The sequence below is a fragment of the Hoplias malabaricus genome, chromosome 4 (assembly GCF_029633855.1).
Source record: "Hoplias malabaricus isolate fHopMal1 chromosome 4, fHopMal1.hap1, whole genome shotgun sequence".
Lineage (NCBI taxonomy): Eukaryota > Metazoa > Chordata > Actinopteri > Characiformes > Erythrinidae > Hoplias > Hoplias malabaricus.
In genome coordinates this window covers 3,408,978-3,428,161 of record NC_089803.1, presented here as the reverse complement: position 1 = coordinate 3,428,161, position 19,184 = coordinate 3,408,978, and the positions used below count along the sequence as shown (strand labels likewise).

General features: G+C 46.0%; 1 protein-coding gene across 3 annotated transcripts in view; it reads right to left on the bottom strand.

Annotated features, from left to right (window-relative positions):
* The window catches only part of akap9 (A kinase (PRKA) anchor protein 9), a 124,150-nt gene that overhangs the window by 4,937 nt on the left and 100,029 nt on the right, over window positions 1-19,184 (bottom strand). For all 3 annotated transcript variants that reach the window (XM_066669879.1, XM_066669881.1, XM_066669880.1), the window contains 22 exons: window positions 18,687-19,064; window positions 18,132-18,266; window positions 17,037-17,081; window positions 16,582-16,722; window positions 16,235-16,279; window positions 15,846-15,974; window positions 10,732-11,184; window positions 10,433-10,487; window positions 9,712-9,833; window positions 7,876-8,079; window positions 7,637-7,798; window positions 7,345-7,522; window positions 6,198-6,378; window positions 5,804-5,954; window positions 5,429-5,575; window positions 5,050-5,226; window positions 4,629-4,961; window positions 3,272-3,492; window positions 2,900-3,011; window positions 1,971-2,147; window positions 1,670-1,864; window positions 1,279-1,511 (listed from right to left, as the gene is read on the bottom strand). In XM_066669879.1, coding sequence (XP_066525976.1) covers window positions 1,279-1,511; window positions 1,670-1,864; window positions 1,971-2,147; window positions 2,900-3,011; window positions 3,272-3,492; window positions 4,629-4,961; window positions 5,050-5,226; window positions 5,429-5,575; window positions 5,804-5,954; window positions 6,198-6,378; window positions 7,345-7,522; window positions 7,637-7,798; window positions 7,876-8,079; window positions 9,712-9,833; window positions 10,433-10,487; window positions 10,732-11,184; window positions 15,846-15,974; window positions 16,235-16,279; window positions 16,582-16,722; window positions 17,037-17,081; window positions 18,132-18,266; window positions 18,687-19,064 — 3,974 coding nt within the window. The remainder of the gene's footprint in view (window positions 1-1,278; window positions 1,512-1,669; window positions 1,865-1,970; window positions 2,148-2,899; window positions 3,012-3,271; window positions 3,493-4,628; window positions 4,962-5,049; window positions 5,227-5,428; window positions 5,576-5,803; window positions 5,955-6,197; window positions 6,379-7,344; window positions 7,523-7,636; window positions 7,799-7,875; window positions 8,080-9,711; window positions 9,834-10,432; window positions 10,488-10,731; window positions 11,185-15,845; window positions 15,975-16,234; window positions 16,280-16,581; window positions 16,723-17,036; window positions 17,082-18,131; window positions 18,267-18,686; window positions 19,065-19,184) is intronic.

Here is a 19,184-nt window from a genome sequence, read left to right as displayed (position 1 = left end):
TGACCTGGAGGAGGATGATAGAGACTCTGACTCTGATCTGAAGCGGGAGAGGACGTGAGGTGTCGAGTGGTCAGTAGTTTATATCGGATCTGGAGAGGGCTATAGAGACTCTGACTCTGACTCTGATCTGAAGCGGGAGAGGACGTGAGGTGTCAAGTGGTCAGTAGTTTATATCCGACCTGGAGGAGGGTGATAGAGACTCTGACTCTGATCTGAAGCGGGAGAGGACGTGAGGTGTCGAGTGGTCAGTAGTTTATATCTGATCTGGAGAGGGCGATAGAGACTCTGACTCTGATCTGAAACGGGAGAGGACGTGAGGTGTCGAGTGGTCAGTAGTTTATATTGGATCTGGAGAGGGCGATAGACACTCTGACTCTGATCTGAAGCGGGAGAGGACGTGAGGTGCCGAGTGGTCAGTAGTTTATATCTGACCTGGAGGAGGGTGATAGTGACTCTGACTCTGATCTGAAGCGGGAGAGGACGTGAGGTGTCGAGTTGTCAGTAGTTTATATCTGATCTGGAGAGGGTGGTAGAGACTCTGACTGTGATCTGAAGCGGGAGAGGACGTGAGGTGTCGAGTGGTCAGTAGTTTATATCTGATCTGGAGAGGTCGATAGACACTCTGACTCTGATCTGAAACGGGAGAGGACGGTGAGGTGTCGAGTGGTCAGTAGTTTATATCTGACCTGGAGAGGGCTATAGAGACTCTGACTCTGATCTGAAGCGGGAGAGGACGTGAGGTGTCGAGTGGTCAGTAGTTTATATCTGATCTGGAGAGGGCTATAGAGACTGTGACCGATCTAAAACAGTGAGAGGACGTGAGGTGTCGAGTGTTCAGTAGTTTATATCTGACCTGAAGAGGGCTATAGAGACTCTGACTCTGATCTGAAGCGGGAGAGGACGTGAGGTGTCGAGTGGTCAGTAGTTTATATCTGATCTGGAGAGGGCGATAGACACTCTGACTCTGATCTGAAACGGGAGAGGACGGTGAGGTGTCGAGTGGTCAGTAGTTTATATCTGACCTGGAGAGGGCTATAGAGACTCTGACTCTGATCTGAAGCGGGAGAGGACGTGAGGTGTCGAGTGGTCAGTAGTTTATATCTGATCTGGAGAGGGCTATAGAGACTGTGACCGATCTAAAACAGTGAGAGGACGTGAGGTGTCGAGTGGTCAGTAGTTTATATCTGACCTGAAGAGGGCTATAGAGACTCTGACTCTGATCTGAAGTGGGAGAGGACATGTTTATATCTTATTTATATATAGTAGTTTATATCTGACCTGGAGAGGGCGATAGAGACTCTGACGGCTGATCTGAAGCGGGTGAATCCGCGGCGGCGCTGGGTGATTGTGTCCAGTTGGGGGTACGAAGGTCTTCCTCCCATTCGGGCGATCAGAGAGAGAGTGGCTTCCTCACACTCCTGGAATCCACCCAGTAGCAGCAGCAGGTATTTCTTCTGATATATCAGAGCTTTCCGGAAACTCTCGGCTCGCAGGTACTTTCCATACATCCTCTGGACAGGGACAGAAGGGACAGTGGGGACAGAGAGGGTGAGGACACAGGTGAAATGTACACACAAAGAGCAGTGAAATGGAAATCCATATTGATCTGTAAATAAACAAAACACAGCCAGGACTGTTCAGTCCCTGGAGCCCCCTGTTCTCCTGGTACCTTCAGAGCAGTGTTGTCAGTGTCACTTGTGGTGATATCTCTGATGGTATCTGAGCGCATTTCTCCCCGCAGACGAGAGAGTTCAGCTTCTGTCTCCCGGAGAGATTTTTCCAGTCTCTTCTTCTCCCTCATCCAGGATTCCCTCTCTCCAGAGAACAGCACCAGTTCCTGACCCTCACTGCCACTCTTCACAGACTACAGACAGAGGAAGAGATTCGTAGATAAGAAGTTTCACAGCTTTATGAATGAATGACGAAGTAAATCAGGGAAACTGTGGTGTAAAGAGCATGGGTGTACTGACGCTGTGAGTTGATAGATGGCGCTGTCTTCTCAGCTCTTCCTCCAGTCTCAGCAGCTGGTTCCTCAGCTCGTTTTTCTCTTCTGTCAGACGGCTCACAAAGCCAGTGAGCTCAGCGTTCTGTCTCAATAAACGCTCCGTCAGAGCACTAGAGGAACCTCCGGTCAGCAGGGTGGCGCTCTAACACACACACACACACACACACATGCACAGAGGTAAATCAGTGAAACGGGGGGAAAAAAAAATATTACCCAGCCCAAACCCAGGAAAAATCACCTAACCCGAACCCGCGAATATCCCCTGACCCAAACTTGTGAAAAACACCTGACCCGAACCAGTGAATATCACCTGACCAGAAGCCGGGAAAATTACCCAACCTGAACCAGCCAATATCACCCGACCCGAAACCCAGGAATATCACCCGACCCGAACCGGTGAATATACCCCAACCTGAACCAGCGAATATCACCCGACCTGAAACCCGGAAAAATCACCCGACCTGAACCAGCGAATATCACCCGACCTGAAACCCGGAAAAATCACCCGACCTGAACCAGCGAATATCACCCGACCTGAAACCCGGAAAAATCACCCGACCCGAACCCGCGAATATCCCCCGACCCGAACCAGTGAAAATCCCCCGACCCGAACCGGTGAATATCCCCTGACCCAAACTTGTGAAAAACACCTGACCCGAACCAGTGAATATCACCTGACCAGAAGCCGGGAAAATCACCCAACCTGAACCAGCCAATATCAACCGACCAAAAACCCAGGAATATCACCCGACCCAAACCAGTGAATTCCACCAGACTTGAACCTGGGAAAATTACCCGACCTGAACCCAATATCTAAAAGCCTAATATGTGTATTTGTTTGGTTTTATAAATGTGTTTTTACAGATTTCCTATACGTATGTAACCGTAACTCACCTCTGGTACAGCAGGGGGTGCTGTTTGTGTTGGCTGAAGCAGAGTCAAGACATCTTGAACATTGCTGTGTAACCAGGACAAGGCCTCTCTGTCTGGACCCTCCTGAGGCAGACTGCACACACACACACACACACACACACACACACACACACACACACACACACACACACACACAGAGCAATGTTCCACTGAATCTAGTTTAAAAAATCCCCAGCAAAGGGTTGAGCATATGCCCAATTACAAGGCCCATTTCAGAGGAGAATAAAAATACAGTCTTAGTCCAGACTGACCACTGACTGATGTAACGGATTTAGAGGAGAGTAAGCAGCAACAACAACAACAACGTCAGTAAACACAGAGGTAGTCTCGTACCTGGATGCACTGCTGGTCATGGTGTTGATTCTGCTGGCAATTAACTGCAGTCTGTTAACAACATTGTCAAGGTTTTTGTTTTGTCCTGTAGTTTGTCCTGCAGCGTCCACACCGAAAGCGCTGCTGGACGTCAAATTCCCAGACTCTTCAGCCTTCTGCTGCAAAACCCAGTCCCGAGTCCGATCAGCCGAGTGACCCTCAGCTCCCCGTAGAGCCGCCTGCTGCTGACCAAACACAAACAGTGCACGTGTCAGAAGCCCTGTCATTTAACTTTTCAACAAGACTTTTTCTCATTATAACAGTGGTTACACTGACCCCTTGTGGCCAGGATATATCAGAGACCCTGTAACCTCTGTGGAACACCTGAACCGCTCTGTGGAACACCTGAACCGCTCTGTGGAACAACTGAATCGCTCTGTGGAACAACTGAACCGCTCTGTGGAACACTTGAATCGCTCTGTGGAACAACTGAACCGCTCTGTGGAACACTTGAATCGCTCTGTGGAACAACTGAACCGCTCTGTGGAACAACTGAATCGCTCTGTGGAACAACTGAACCGCTCTGTGGAACAACTGAACCGCTCTGTGGAACAACTGAACCGCTCTGTGGAACACTTGAATCGCTCTGTGGAACAACTGAACCGCTCTGTGGAACAACTGAACCGCTCTGTGGAACAACTGAACCGCTCTGTGGAACAACTGAACTTGAACTATATTCACCAGTAAAATTCTCGCTCGCTAAATTTCACTGACCACGCCTCACTCATTTAACCCCGTGTCACCCCCATTCCAGCTCTTTTGGAAGAGCTATTACAGACTGACTTTATTATAAATGTTTTATATAGTATTATTATTTTTAACTATGAATAGTTATAATAATTATGAATATTTTAATAAAAGTATTTACTGTTTTTATAATATTATTAAGAACACTATTGTTATAGTTAACAGTCACAATCATTTATGATCAATATTATTATAACATTTTTATAATGATGTAATACATAATACAATATTATAATAATAATTACATTAAAAATAAGTATTCACATTTAGGATATTTAAGGTAACAGTGTATTTGTGGTGTATTAAAGGTTACAGTGTATTTAATGTGCAGCTAATGTGCAGCTAATTGAAGAAACACTTGATTTAATTTGAAGTTAATTTAAGGTGGCAGTGAAATGAATGTAGCACTGGATTCAAGGTAGTATTACTTAATATCAATGAGGTAGCAAGGATTCAAGGTCACAGTTTACACATTTTCAGGTGCACACAAACTTTTCTGGTTATTACTATTATTATTATTATTATTATTATTATTATTATTGACAACAGTGCTGATCTGTGAAGAACTCACATTGTCTCTCTGACTTCTTTCCATCACCTCGCTGACTCTCCTCTGCAGGGTGTCTCTCTCTCTCTCCAGCCTCGTCCCTCGCTCCCTCTCTCCATCCAGCAGGGTCTGTAGTTCCTGGGCTCGAGTGTGGAGGGCGTTCAGGCTCTCTGTCGCCTCCTGGAGGCGTCTGCTCATTTCCGTTCTCTCCTGCGCAAACGCTCCTTTAACCTGAACCTCCTGCAGCTTCTGCACCTCCAGTTTCTCCATTGTCTCTGCAAGAGTCTTCTGTTTCTCAGAGAGCTGATCCTGAAGAGACTGGAGGAGAAGCTCCACACAGGCCACACCCTCCTCCACCTGCGAGACATGAGAGACATCAGAGCGCTGCTGAGTGCCATCAGATCCTCGCAGCAATCTTCCTACTGTGGTCCAGATATGTACTGACCTGGCTGCAGCTGGCCTCGGCCTGGTCCACGCCCTCCTCGCTCATGGCCTGCAGGGGGCGCTGTGACTCTGAGCTGGAGAACTGCAGCTGTTTTAGCATCTGGACATTCATTTCCTTCTCCTTCTGCAGCGAGGAGCTCAGCTCCACCACCTGAAGCTTCTGGGCGTCCAGCTGCACCTGGACACAGGTAAATAAGCGCAGAAGACCGTGACGACACTGCCGCCCCCTTCAGGAGGACAGAGAAAGTGAAGGCTACAGGTGTTATGCCCACATAAGGACATACCAGCAGAGTTAGCATCTAGCATGTAGCATTATTTATTGCTAGGGAACTCTGTATATGAGCGTGACGCCCTCTACAGGCTTAAGGCGGTATTTGTACCTGCAGCTCAGAGTTGATGTTGATCTGTTTGGAGATCTCTCCGTCTCTCTCTTCTCTGAGACGAGATGACACTTTCTTCTCCTCCTCCAGAGACAGAGACAGGTCTGAGACATGAGTCTTCTGATCCTCCAGTGCAAGCCTCAGGTCCTACAGAGAGAGAGAGAGAGAGAGAGAGAGAGACAGAGTGAGTGAGTGAGAGAGAGAGAGAGAGAGAGACAGAGAGTGAGTGAGAGAGAGAGAGAGAGAGAGATAAAGGAACACAGAGAGACAGAGAAAACAGAGAGAGTGCGAGAAAAGGACCCTCATTTCTGACTCCAATTCATTTGTCCTTTCCCCAGGTTCTTCACTCATTTACTTCATCCCCCCATTTCTCACCTCCAGTTCCTCTCGTTCTCCTTCCTCTCTTCGTTCTGCTCTGTTCTTCTCTCTCTCCAGTGCCCACTGCAGCTCTCTCGCCCGTTTCTGCTCCTCCGAGAGCCGGTCAGTCTGAGCGTCCAGTTCAGAAGATTTCACACACAGTTCAGCCCTGCAAAACACACACACACACACACACACACACACACCAGCCAAAGCATTACAACCACAGCATGGCAGGCTGCAGCACTGACACTGAGGGGTTTAAAAACTCCAGCAGCACTGCTGTGTCTGATCCACTCTACACCAGCACAACACACACTAACACACCACCACCACGTCAGTGTCACTGCAGCGCTGAGAATGATCCACCACTGATCATTTGTGTGTGTGTGTGTGTGTGTGTGTGTTTTACCTTAGTGTCTCCAGTTCCTTCAGGTGTTTACTCTGGGTTTTCAGAGAGAGCTCCAGCTCCAGTTTGGTCTGAGCCAGTTCACCCTTCAGATCCTCCACAGCTGGAGGAACTTTCTCTTCTCTCTGCCGATCCCTCTCTCCATCCTTCTCTCTTCCCATCTTCTGCTGTGCTTCAGACATTCCTGGAAAGAAAGCACAGGCTCCAGCCACACTCTTCTTTCCTCCTTAAAACTTTAAAGGGATCATCAGCAGGTATGGACACGTACGTGTGTGTGTGTGTTATCTCTGTTTTTGAATAAAGACAGTTCATATTATGCAAATTCACTCAAATTGTTCTTCAGTCTCAGGACTAACCACAAAGAAGGAAATGTCTTCCTTACTTAAAGTGCCCACATCCCCCTCGTCTCCACAGTGGAACACAGTTCTGTTTCTTAATGAAACGTCTGTGACCTGCTTTGGTCCAAACCCCACGAGCCCCACAGCAGTGTTCTCCCCCTGTGTAAACAGCCCCTGTTCAGAACGCCCGCTTTCAGCACCTGTTCCTTTAAATGATAATGAGCCGCTCGCTGTTCACCCCGACCCCGAGCGCACAGCAGTGAGGAGCGAGGAGCAGAAGCTCTGGTTTGTAGCCGTTTTCACTCGGTTCTCTTTCTTCTCCGTTTTTACTCAGTGCTCTTATTTCTCCGCGCTCGTTGTGTCTGTTTCACTGAGTTTAACCTCGTCTTTGTGCTCTCACATAAACACGGGTCCAGCGCTGTGATTGGACAGACACAGATGAGGTTGTCAGGTTGTCAGACACAGATGTCAGGTTCTAAAGTCTCTGCACTTGACGTCAGAAATGGAGCAGAATCAGAACACCTCATTTCATCCCGTGTTTTCTCTCTAAGGCAGCAAAGAGAAAACTGACTGGGGTCTTGTTTCACAGTGTGTGGGATGGTGGGCTCCAGATCCCCACTTTAATGTACACATGTGAACAAGAAGTTACCCCTGAGAATTATTGGAAAAAGACTCCTAAGTTTATTTGGAGCACTCATTAATGAATTAATTCACCCTAAGAAGAGCAGGAAACAGGGAGAACAGGGAAAAGTTCCCAGTGTATGGGGTAAGACATCTGGGTGTAATACATTTGGTACATTTGGGTGTAGTACCTGTGACATCCACGAGGTGGGGCAGTGTGTTCTGCTGACTGAGGGGTGTGGCCTGTTGTGGAATGGGCATGGCCTGCTGTAAGTGTTGTAGTTGTGCCCTCAGGTGACTGATCTCAGACAGAAGGCTGTGGCGGTCAGCAGACTGCAGAGAAGACAGCGCCTCCTGGTGGACAGCATCCTACACACACACACACACACACACACACACACGAGAAGATACATGATATTAACAAGGCAGAGTCATAAAAATATACACTAATGCTGACTCTCTTCAGGGTGTGTGTGTGTTTACCTGCTCAGTGAGGACTCTCTCCAGCTGGTTCAGGTGGATGATAGAGTCTCTAGTGTCCAGAAGGTCCAGCTGTGTGAGGAGTGTGATCTTCAGAACCTGTCTCTCCCTCAGGAAAACCTGCTGAACAGCCCGGAGGAGATCGGCTCTCCAGTCTCCTGCAGTCTACACACACACACTTTCAGACCATGCATGGATGTGATAATGTCTATAATGAACACACTGAGGTATGACATTCTCACCTGAGTCTCGCTCTGTGATTGGCTGTGCATCTGGAGCTGAGTGATGAGTGTTTTCAGAGACTCCACATTGTCCAGCAGTGCCTCCTTCTCTCTCCTCCACACCTCCAGAGGGAGCTGTTCTGAGGAGTGTTCGGCCTCAGGAACAGAAATTTCAGACAGAGACAGAACCTGCATGCCCTCCTGATGGACCTCTCTCAGCAGAGTCTGAACAGAAACACACACAACGCGAGATGCTCTGTAGCATTCATTTCTCGATTAAACTTTTTGTCTGATGCTACAGCTCACCCTGAAACATTTCATCAGCAAATTAAGAGATATTAAAATTACATAAAGACTTTATAATACAGTAAAAAAGAATGGTTTCCTCTCACCAGTTTGTCATGATCATCACACACACTATACATTTATCTACCTGGAATACCAGCATTTTAACTTCAGTCTTAAGAAGAGACAATGCAATTAACTGTGATTAATCACATCTATTTTTTTAATTAATTCATTACTTTTTAATCATAAAACTATTGTACAGTGTAAAGAGGTGTAACGTACAGTGTGGTGTAAAGTGTGAGTAATTTAGTAAAATATAAACAGCTTTAATGTGAAGTGTAAAATGTAAGTACAATGTAAAGTAGAGATGCAGTGTTAAGGTATAGCTCTAATGCTCAGTGCAGTGTATAGTGTAAGTACAGTGTATGTACAATTACAGTGTAAAATAAACTGATATAGTAACAGTGTAAAGTTCAGTGTGCAGTATACTATAAAGGTGTAGCTGTACAGTTGCAGTTACATTATAAACAGCTGTAATGCTCCGAGTAGTGTACAGTGTACAATCTAAAACTGCTGAAATGTTAGTGTACAGTGTATAGTTACAGTGTACACTGTACAGCGTGTAGTTACAGTATACAGTGTAATTAGCTGTAATGCTCAGTGTAGTGTACAGTGTGTAGTTACAGTGTGTGGTTACAGTGTACAGTGTAATCAGCTGTCATGCTCAGTGTAGTGTACAGTGTGTAGTTACAGTGTACAGTGTAATCAGCTGTTGTGCTCAGTGTAGTGTACAGTGTATTCAGCTGCAATGCTCTGTGTACAGCGTGTAGTTTCAGTGTACAGTGTAAACAGCTGTAATACTCAGTGCAGTGTACAGTGTGTAGATACAGTGTAAACAGCTGTAATGCTCAGTGGAGTGTACAGTGTGTAGTTTCAGTGTACAGTGTTAACAGCTGTAATACTCAGTGCAGTGTACAGTGTGTAGTTTCAGTGTACAGTGTAAACAGCTGTAAATCTCAGTGTAGTATAGAGTGTATGTATTCAGCGGCAATGCTCTGTGTACAGTGTGTAGTTACAGTGTACAGTGTAAACAGCTGTAAACCTCGGTGTAGTATAGAGTGTAGTGTACAGTGTGCAGTTACAGTGTACAGTATAATCAGCTGTTGTGCTCAGTGTAGTGTACAGTGTGTAGTTACAGTGTACAGTGTAAACAGCTGTAATGCTCTGTGGAGTGTACAGTGTGTAGTTTCAGTGTACAGTGTAAACAGCTGCAATGCTCAGGGGAGTGTACAGTGTGTAGTTACAATGTACAGTGTAAACAGCTGCAATGCTCAGGGGAGTGTACAGTGTGTAGTTACAGTGTACAGTGTAAACAGCTGTAATGCTCAGTGGAGTGTAGTGTGTAGTTACAGTGTAAACAGCTTTAATGCTCAGTGGAGTGGAGTGTGTAGTTACAGTGTAAACAGCTGTAATGCTCAGTGGAGTGGAGTGTGTAGTTACAGTGTAAACAGCTGTAATGCTCAGTGGAGTGTAGAGTGTAAAGTTGAGAGACAGATTCCCCGAGTGTACCTTGATCCTGTGGGACATTATGTCTGAGTCATCTCTGCGGGCCCCCTCAGGTGTGCTCCTGAACTCCCCCTGCAGGTGAGGAGGATCAAACCCTGTCCTCTGACTCCACTCTGAGCTGCTGTCTGTCAGAGAAACAAAACATTGTAAATAAACTTACAGTGAGCAGACTTCTGAGACAAAGCCTTCACACCCTGGCCTGATGAGCATAGTGTAGGGTGTCACAGGGTCAGAGGTCAAGTTGATGTAGTAGAAACATAGAGTCGCACTTGGACTCCTATAACCTTAACTTCCCTGGGACACTCAGTGTGTTCAAAAAGGCTCCCTACTTGCTATTCCATACATTACTCACTACATAGTGTACTATTATAGTGAACTGGATTCAGGAGGGTAGTGAACAGTTCCAGACACCACCTCATGCCCAACATCTCAGTGCATTATGCTATCCACTATCCACAAGGGTCAGCGAGTGTATATTAGTTGTACTCTAGACTTTGTGGTGCATTGTAGAATTGTTTGAGCTCACTACTACAAAATGGTGTACTTTCTAATGAATATGAATATGGCACAGTTTTGGACACATTGTCTGAATGCTTTTTCTATTTTGTGTTTCCTCTGTGTTATAAGCCTGCATTGGTATGTAGCTTTGATAATGTCAATCAGAGAAAATCTTGGTCAATAGCACATGTCACATGGTCTTTGATCAGAAAAATGGAGTGTTTACCGCTGGCATAGCCGTCTCTAAACTGAGAGGAAGCAGGAAGGTCCAGTCTCACAGCCTGAAAGTCAATCACAAACAGTACATCACTGGTCAAAATACACAATATATACTGACCACATGCAAACACCACCCCCTACACTTCCTGTGGTGTATTACACTCTGTCAGAGCAGCTGTGTGATGCAGGACTGTTACAGCTGTTATTAAAGGGAGGGACAAATGGGCTTGACAGGTGTAGAGGGTATTTAGGGTGGTTAAAATAATTATAAATTAATAAACAGACATGGTAAGGGTTGTATCTGACCTCATTTGTGCGGATGTTATTTAAGGTGGCTCTCAGGGCATTACACTCCTCCTCCAGCCTCTGGTTCTCTCTCTTCAGGCTCTCACTCTCAGAGATGTGTCTGTTCTCCATGTCCATGATCTCTGCAGCGTGGAGCTCCCTCATCTGTTCGATCCTCTCTGTGTACTGACTAATTACTTCCTGAAGCTCCTGAGATACCTGTTCATTTCTCTGGACCTGTGTCTCTGCATCTGACCGGGTCTGGGATCCATTGGAGGACCTGTCTGAGCTCTTCCTGGACACTGAGAGTTTGTCTTTTGCGACAGCGCTGCTGCTCTTCCCTTTTCCTTCACCATGTTTTGCTGATTTCTTTCTGGATTGAGAGGATGCTGGAGTGTCCTCGCTTGGTTTGGACAGAGCTGAGCGCAGCTGCTGCAGTTCCTCCATCATCTGAGCTATGGATAAGTCTCGAGCCTGTAAGAAGAAAGTGAAGTAGAGAGTGTTAGCATGCTAACTTCAGCAGCATTCATAGCATCCACTGAAACCTACAAGCATGATGTAGTTGAGATGAAGTAAATTCTGAGACGGTCTTAACCGTAGTGAAGATAACTCTAAGTTAGTCTAAACTGCAATTCAATAAAGCAAGTGCCTTAAAGAACTGCTAAATTGTAAATCCAGTTTCTAGAATAAATGGAAGGAGGTGAAGAACTTGCGATATTTTGTAAAATTTTGATAAAAAACAAATAAATTCCTAACAGTGCCTAAATTCAGTGACTCTGAACATACTTGCTGTAAAGTTCTGTTAATGCAGATATACAGATTTCAACTGGGTTCAAACAGACAATAAGAGACCTGAAATGTAAAATTAGTGTTTACAGCAGGGTAAAGTGTGTTAAAGTGTAACATCATTTACTTCCACAGTATAAAGATCATGAAAAAGTAAAATAAATTGAATATGTTTTAAGCCATTAAGTGTGTTGTGTGGAGCAGTGTGCAGTGTGTCGAGGTGTAAAATGTGGAGCAGTGTGCAGTGTGTCGAGGCGTAAAGTGTGGAGCAGTGTGCAGTGTGTCGAGGCGTAAAGTGTGGAGCAGTGTGCAGTGTGTCGAGGCGTAAAGTGTGGAGCAGTGTACAGTGTGTCGAGGTGTAAAGTGTGGAGCTGTGTACATTGTGTCGAGGCGTAAAGTGTGGAGCAGTGTACATTGTGTCGAGGCGTAAAGTGTGGAGCAGTGTACAGTGTGTCGAGGCGTAAAGTGTGGAGCAGTGTACATTGTGTCGAGGCGTAAAGTGTGGAGCAGTGTACAGTGTGTCGAGGCGTAAAGTGTGGAGCAATGTACATTGTGTCGAGGCGTAAAGTGTGGAGCAGTGTACAGTGTGTCGAGGCGTAAAGTGTGGAGCTGTGTACATTGTGTCGAGGCGTAAAGTGTGGAGCAGTGTACAGTGTGTCGAGGCGTAAAGTGTGGAGCAGTGTACATTGTGTCGAGGCGTAAAGTGTGGAGCAGTGTACAGTGTGTCGAGGCGTAAAGTGTGGAGCAGTGTACATTTTGTCGAGGCGTAAAGTGTGGAGCAGTGTACAGTGTGTCGAGGCGTAAAGTGTGGAGCAGTGTACATTGTGTCGAGGCGTAAAGTGTGGAGCAGTGTACATTGTGTCGAGGCGTAAAGTGTGGAGCAGTGTACATTGTGTAGAGGCGTAAAGTGTGGAGCAGTGTACATTGTGTCGAGGCGTAAAGTGTGGAGCAGTGTACATTGTGTCGAGGCGTAAAGTGTGGAGCAGTGTACAGTGTGTCGAGGCGTAAAGTGTGGAGCAGTGTACATTGTGTCGAGGCGTAAAGTGTGGAGCAGTGTACAGTGTGTCGAGGTGTAAAGTGTGGAGCAGTGTACATTGTGTCGAGGCGTAAAGTGTGGAGCAGTGTACATTGTGTCGAGGTGTAAAGTGTGGAGCAGTGTACAGTGTGTCGAGGTGTAAAGTGTGGAGCAGTGTACATTGTGTCGAGGCGTAAAGTGTGGAGCAGTGTACAGTGTGTCGAGGCGTAAAGTGTGGAGCAGTGTACATTGTGTCGAGGCGTAAAGTGTGGAGCAGTGTACATTGTGTCGAGGCGTAAAGTGTGGAGCAGTGTACAGTGTGTCGAGGCGTAAAGTGTGGAGCAGTGTACATTGTGTCGAGGCGTAAAGTGTGGAGCAGTGTACATTGTGTCGAGGCGTAAAGTGTGGAGCAGTGTACATTGTGTAGAGGCGTAAAGTGTGGAGCAGTGTACATTGTGTCGAGGCGTAAAGTGTGGAGCAGTGTACATTGTGTCGAGGCGTAAAGTGTGGAGCAGTGTACAGTGTGTCGAGGCGTAAAGTGTGGAGCAGTGTACATTGTGTCGAGGCGTAAAGTGTGGAGCAGTGTACAGTGTGTCGAGGCGTAAAGTGTGGAGCAGTGTACATTGTGTCGAGGCGTAAAGTGTGGAGCAGTGTACATTGTGTCGAGGTGTAAAGTGTGGAGCAGTGTACAGTGTGTCGAGGTGTAAAGTGTGGAGCAGTGTACATTGTGTCGAGGCGTAAAGTGTGGAGCAGTGTACAGTGTGTCGAGGCGTAAAGTGTGGAGCAGTGTACATTGTGTCGAGGCGTAAAGTGTGGAGCAGTGTACATTGTGTCGAGGCGTAAAGTGTGGAGCAGTGTACAGTGTGTCGAGGCGTAAAGTGTGGAGCAGTGTACATTGTGTCGAGGCGTAAAGTGTGGAGCAGTGTACATTGTGTCGAGGCGTAAAGTGTGGAGCAGTGTACAGTGTGTCGAGGCGTAAAGTGTGGAGCAGTGTACATTGTGTCGAGGCGTAAAGTGTGGAGCAGTGTACAGTGTGTCGAGGCGTAAAGTGTGGAGCAGTGTACATTGTGTCGAGGCGTAAAGTGTGGAGCAGTGTACATTGTGTCGAGGCGTAAAGTGTGGAGCAGTGTACAGTGTGTCGAGGCGTAAAGTGTGGAGCAGTGTACATTGTGTCGAGGCGTAAAGTGTGGAGCAGTGTACAGTGTGTCGAGGCGTAAAGTGTGGAGCAGTGTACATTGTGTCGAGGCGTAAAGTGTGGAGCAGTGTACATTGTGTCGAGGCGTAAAGTGTGGAGCAGTGTACATTGTGTCGAGGCGTAAAGTGTGGAGCAGTGTACAGTGTGTCGAGGCGTAAAGTGTGGAGCAGTGTACATTGTGTCGAGGCGTAAAGTGTGGAGCAGTGTACATTGTGTCGAGGTGTAAAGTGTGGAGCAGTGTACAGTGTGTCGAGGCGTAAAGTGTGGAGCAGTGTACAGTGTGTCGAGGCGTAAAGTGTGGAGCAGTGTACATTGTGTCGAGGCGTAAAGTGTGGAGCAGTGTACATTGTGTCGAGGCGTAAAGTGTGGAGCAGTGTACATTGTGTCGAGGCGTAAAGTGTGGAGCAGTGTACAGTGTGTCGAGGCGTAAAGTGTGGAGCAGTGTACATTGTGTCGAGGCGTAAAGTGTGGAGCAGTGTACATTGTGTCGAGGCGTAAAGTGTGGAGCAGTGTACATTGTGTCGAGGCGTAAAGTGTGGAGCAGTGTACAGTGTGTCGAGGCGTAAAGTGTGGAGCAGTGTACATTGTGTCGAGGCGTAAAGTGTGGAGCAGTGTACATTGTGTCGAGGCGTAAAGTGTGGAGCAGTGTACAGTGTGTCGAGGCGTAAAGTGTGGAGCAGTGTACATTGTGTCGAGGCGTAAAGTGTGGAGCAGTGTACAGTGTGTCGAGGCGTAAAGTGTGGAGCAGTGTACATTGTGTCGAGGCGTAAAGTGTGGAGCAGTGTACATTGTGTCGAGGTGTAAAGTGTGGAGCAGTGTACAGTGTGTCGAGGTGTAAAGTGTGGAGCAGTGTACAGTGTGTCGAGGCGTAAAGTGTGGAGCAGTGTACATTGTGTCGAGGCGTAAAGTGTGGAGCAGTGTACATTGTGTCGAGGCGTAAAGTGTGGAGCAGTGTACAGTGTGTCGAGGTGTAAAGTGTGGAGCAGTGTACATTGTGTCGAGGCGTAAAGTGTGGAGCAGTGTACATTGTGTCGAGGTGTAAAGTGTGGAGCAGTGTACAGTGTGTCGAGGTGTAAAGTGTGGAGCAGTGTACATTGTGTCGAGGCGTAAAGTGTGGAGCAGTGTACAGTGTGTCGAGGCGTAAAGTGTGGAGCAGTGTACATTGTGTCGAGGCGTAAAGTGTGGAGCAGTGTACAGTGTGTCGAGGCGTAAAGTGTGGAGCAGTGTACATTGTGTCGAGGCGTAAAGTGTGGAGCAGTGTACATTGTGTCGAGGCGTAAAGTGTGGAGCAGTGTACAGTGTGTCGAGGTGTAAAGTGTGGAGCAGTGTACATTGTGTCGAGGCGTAAAGTGTGGAGCAGTGTACAGTGTGTCGAGGCGTAAAGTGTGGAGCAGTGTACATTGTGTCGAGGCGTAAAGTGTGGAGCAGTGTACAGTGTGTCGAGGCGTAAAGTGTGGAGCAGTGTACAGTGTGTCGAGGCGTAAAGTGTGGAGCAGTGTGCAGTGTGTCGAGGCGTAAAGTGTGGAGCAGTGTACATTGTGTCGAGGCGTAAAGTGTGGAGCAGTGTACATTGTGTCGAGGCGTAAAGTGTGGAGCAGTGTACATTGTGTCGAGGCGTAAAGTGTGGAGCAGTGTACAGTGTGTCGAGGCGTAAAGTGTGGAGCAGTGTACATTGTGTCGAGGCGTAAAGTGTGGAGCAGTGTACATTGTGTCGAGGTGTAAAGTGTGGAGCAGTGTACAGTGTGTCGAGGCGTAAAGTGTGGAGCAGTGTACATTGTGTCGAGGCGTAAAGTGTGGAGCAGTGTACAGTGTGTCGAGGTGTAAAGTGTGGAGCAGTGTACATTGTGTCGAGGCGTAAAGTGTGGAGCAGTGTACATTGTGTCGAGGCGTAAAGTGTGGAGCAGTGTACAGTGTGTCGAGGCGTAAAGTGTGGAGCAGTGTACATTGTGTCGAGGCGTAAAGTGTGGAGCAGTGTACATTGTGTCGAGGCGTAAAGTGTGGAGCAGTGTACAGTGTGTCGAGGCGTAAAGTGTGGAGCAGTGTGCAGTGTGTCGAGGTGTAAAGTGTGGAGCAGTGTGCAGTGTGTCAAGGTGTAAAGTGTGTTGTGTAAAGCAGTGTGAAGTGACTTTAATGCTGTACCTGTATCTGCTCCTGGAGTTTTTGACTGCATTCGATGTAGCTGTTCAGTTCCTCTTTGGCCTCAGCTGCCTGTTCTCTGACCTCCTGAAGCTCCTGGAGAAGTTCAGAAGTCTCCACTTCACCAGACGCCTGGGAGAAAATGTTAAAGGCCACAAGTTCAGCAAATAGCTAGATACCCTTCCCACAGTAGCTATAGAAACGGGCTGTCTGTTAAAGTTTACATATGTCAACAGAAGCTGTTTAACTTCAGAAGACAATCATTACTCAACAAAAAATCTACATCGGAAATATTTTGGTTTACATGTTATAAATACTGTGGAAACATAGCTATGTTCATCTGCATAATTTAATACTAAGAAATTCAGGCTAACTAAAGTAACGTAGCTTACCCTGTGCAGCTGATCCTTCAGCAGAGCAATCGTCATCTCTCGCTCCTTTAATAGAAACAAAATGATCATCTTCAAACATATTTCAACATTTTTTACCATTTCTTTCTCTGCAGCAGATGGATGTGACCTCATCCAATCACAGAGCTTCACTTTCCATGCAGTGGCACAAAAGTATCTGAACATCTGCTCATCAAACATTTCTTTGAACCGAGGAGCAGTAATCACACACAGACTCTACTGCTCTGGGAGGGCTTTACATGAGACGTTGGAGTTCAGCCTCATAATCATCAGTGAGGGGCAGGGGCTGGCGTTGGTGATTAGTTCTGGTTCCATAAGAATTTCTGTACCTGTATCTGTTCCTGGAGTTTGAGACTGAGCTCTCTGCAGGTGGTCAGCTCCTCTTTGGTCTCTGCCGCTTCATCTTTAACCTGCTGAAGCTCCTGGAGAAGATTGGACGCTGATCTGGAGTCTTCCTCACACTCAGATGCCTAAAGATCGACAGGAGAAACAGTAGTGAAGTGGGAAGTGTCCTAAATTCACTCTCAGTAAAGTGTAGCCCATTTTATTTTAGTTTATATTCAAATAATACAGATGAACTGGAACATATTGACCACTGGATGTTGCCATGTCTAAATCACTAATGCACTGTTTGCGATGTGTGATGCATGATGGCCTAGTGCAGCTTTAACTCTGTCATCACCCCTTATCAGCCCACTGTAAAGTGTATAGGTGTTAATGAGAGCTGTTCTGAAGTCAGATCTTTAGAAAGTAAACGAAGAAAGGTTTCAGAGGCTTCACTGACCTTCTGTAGTTCTTCCTCCAGTTTCTCTATCACTGCTTCTTTCATCTGTAACCCATCACACACAAATAAAAAACACAGACACTTTAATCTGATTTCTTATGCTATCTAAACCGAACAAAGCAGTGAACCTCACAGGGGATCACTTTCCAGAATAAATGCTCAGGTTTATAGTGCAAACAAAATTTTATTCAGTGAATTCATCTTAACTCTACACAACATCTCTAATATCTCTCATTCTCGAAGAGTGTTCCATTTTGAAAGTTTAATGCCACGTGGCCCCTTTAAACTGTCAGAAAACATTCAGTCTCAGAAACATAAGAGATACAATGTAGATTTAAGGTTATTTCACTTCAGACTTAACTTTTAGCTGTTTATTATACAGTATTTATTGATTCTTTCTATGATCACAACAAAATCCAGAAACTCCTTAAGGATTAGTTCCACTTTCATTCAATGCAGGTTTGATGGAAAATAACCTATAGTTTTTTTGTTTTTATTTTAATTACACTGCAGTTCATCTAAAAAAGGCATCAATTTTTATGGTGTACCACAGGGCTCTGTTCTAGCCCCCCTTCTGTTTTCACCATATACTACACTTAGGAAGGTTCATCACCGAGTGTGGACTCGGGTTCAGTGCTAAAACGGTCACAGGCTATTATTCATACAATCTGTTTGCAGACGCTGCACTACAATGAGTGAAATCTGCTGTACTAAGCTCACCCATAGTGATTACAGTGGGTATATACTCTAGAGAAACATGAAACAAAATGAATCGTCTGTGGAGTCACAGAACTGTGTTCTCTGGAGTGATGGAGTTCAAAATAATACATTTGGGATTGGGTGGAGTGGTGTTTGGAATCCAGAATCATAATCCTTATTCTTCACAGCAGTATGTATAGTGTGAATTATTTCCAGAAAAGACCATTACTAACAGATGATTATGCATATGACTAATGCTTGTTACACCTATTAGTCAAAATACTCTGCTGTTCATTCATCACTTGAAAATAATTTTTGGAGGACAGAACATCTACTGAACATGAATGTAAGAAGAAATACTAGAATACATTTAACAAACATCAAGTGTTTCTGTACCTGTATCTGTTCCTGAAGCTTTAGATTGCGTTCTCTGCAGGTGTTCAGTTCTCCTTTAGTCTCTGCTGCTTTATCTTTCACATGCTGAAGCTCCTGAAGAACGGTTTCCATTTCTGAACCTCCATCACTGACAGCCTAGAAAGAGAGAGAGAGTCTTGTGTTAAACTATACAGAATTACAGTGCATTTTAACGGAAACAAAAACAATTTTTGCTTTCTACACTTCCTCTGGTGTAAAACAGTGAATACGTAGCAACGTCCAGGCAACCACTAGGGATAAAGTTGCAATCATTTACATTTACAAAATTTAGCAGGCACTGTTATCCAAAGCTGCAAACACACTCCTCAACAACCACCTCAGGAAACACTAGGGATTCACTACCTAGGAATAACTTGGTATTTACTTAATCAGCAACCACATCTTGGAGAACAGACCCCAAGATTAGATTCTGACCATTCTAAGATGAACATTTTCAGTTTCCACGCTGAGCTCACTTCTACAGGCAACTTTACTGAACTATTGTTTGAAACTTTGGTTATGCCAGGTGTTCCTCACCTGTGCAGATGTTGGAGCAGATGTTGTCCTTAGCTGCTGGAGAAGCTTCAGGAGAGAGTTAAGTCTCTGGTGGTATTCCTGAACCTCCTCCTCTGAACTGTTCAGCAGCTCCTTCTGCAGCTCCTGGTCTCTCAGCATTGAGCTCAGACCCTGTTCCAGACCCAGCAGCTTCTCACTCAGGTAGCCCACCCTACCCTCCTTTCCCAAGTGCTCAAAGTTCTCTGGGTTACACAGGTTCCTCTTTCTGATCTCCTCACTTGTCAGATCCTCTGCAGCTTCCTCTAACTCCAACTCCTCCTCATCCATGTGGTGCTCTTTGGTTTGAGCCTGAACCTGAACAGCTTCCAGTTGGGCCTGGGTCACCAAAACAGCAGCCACCTACAGCAACAACAACTTGTTTTAGTCACAGGTACATTTTCAAAAATCAATCACTTATTGAGGACAGACTGTTGAGGAGGATGTTAGTGGGAGAGGTGTGGAGGGATGGGCATTGAAGTA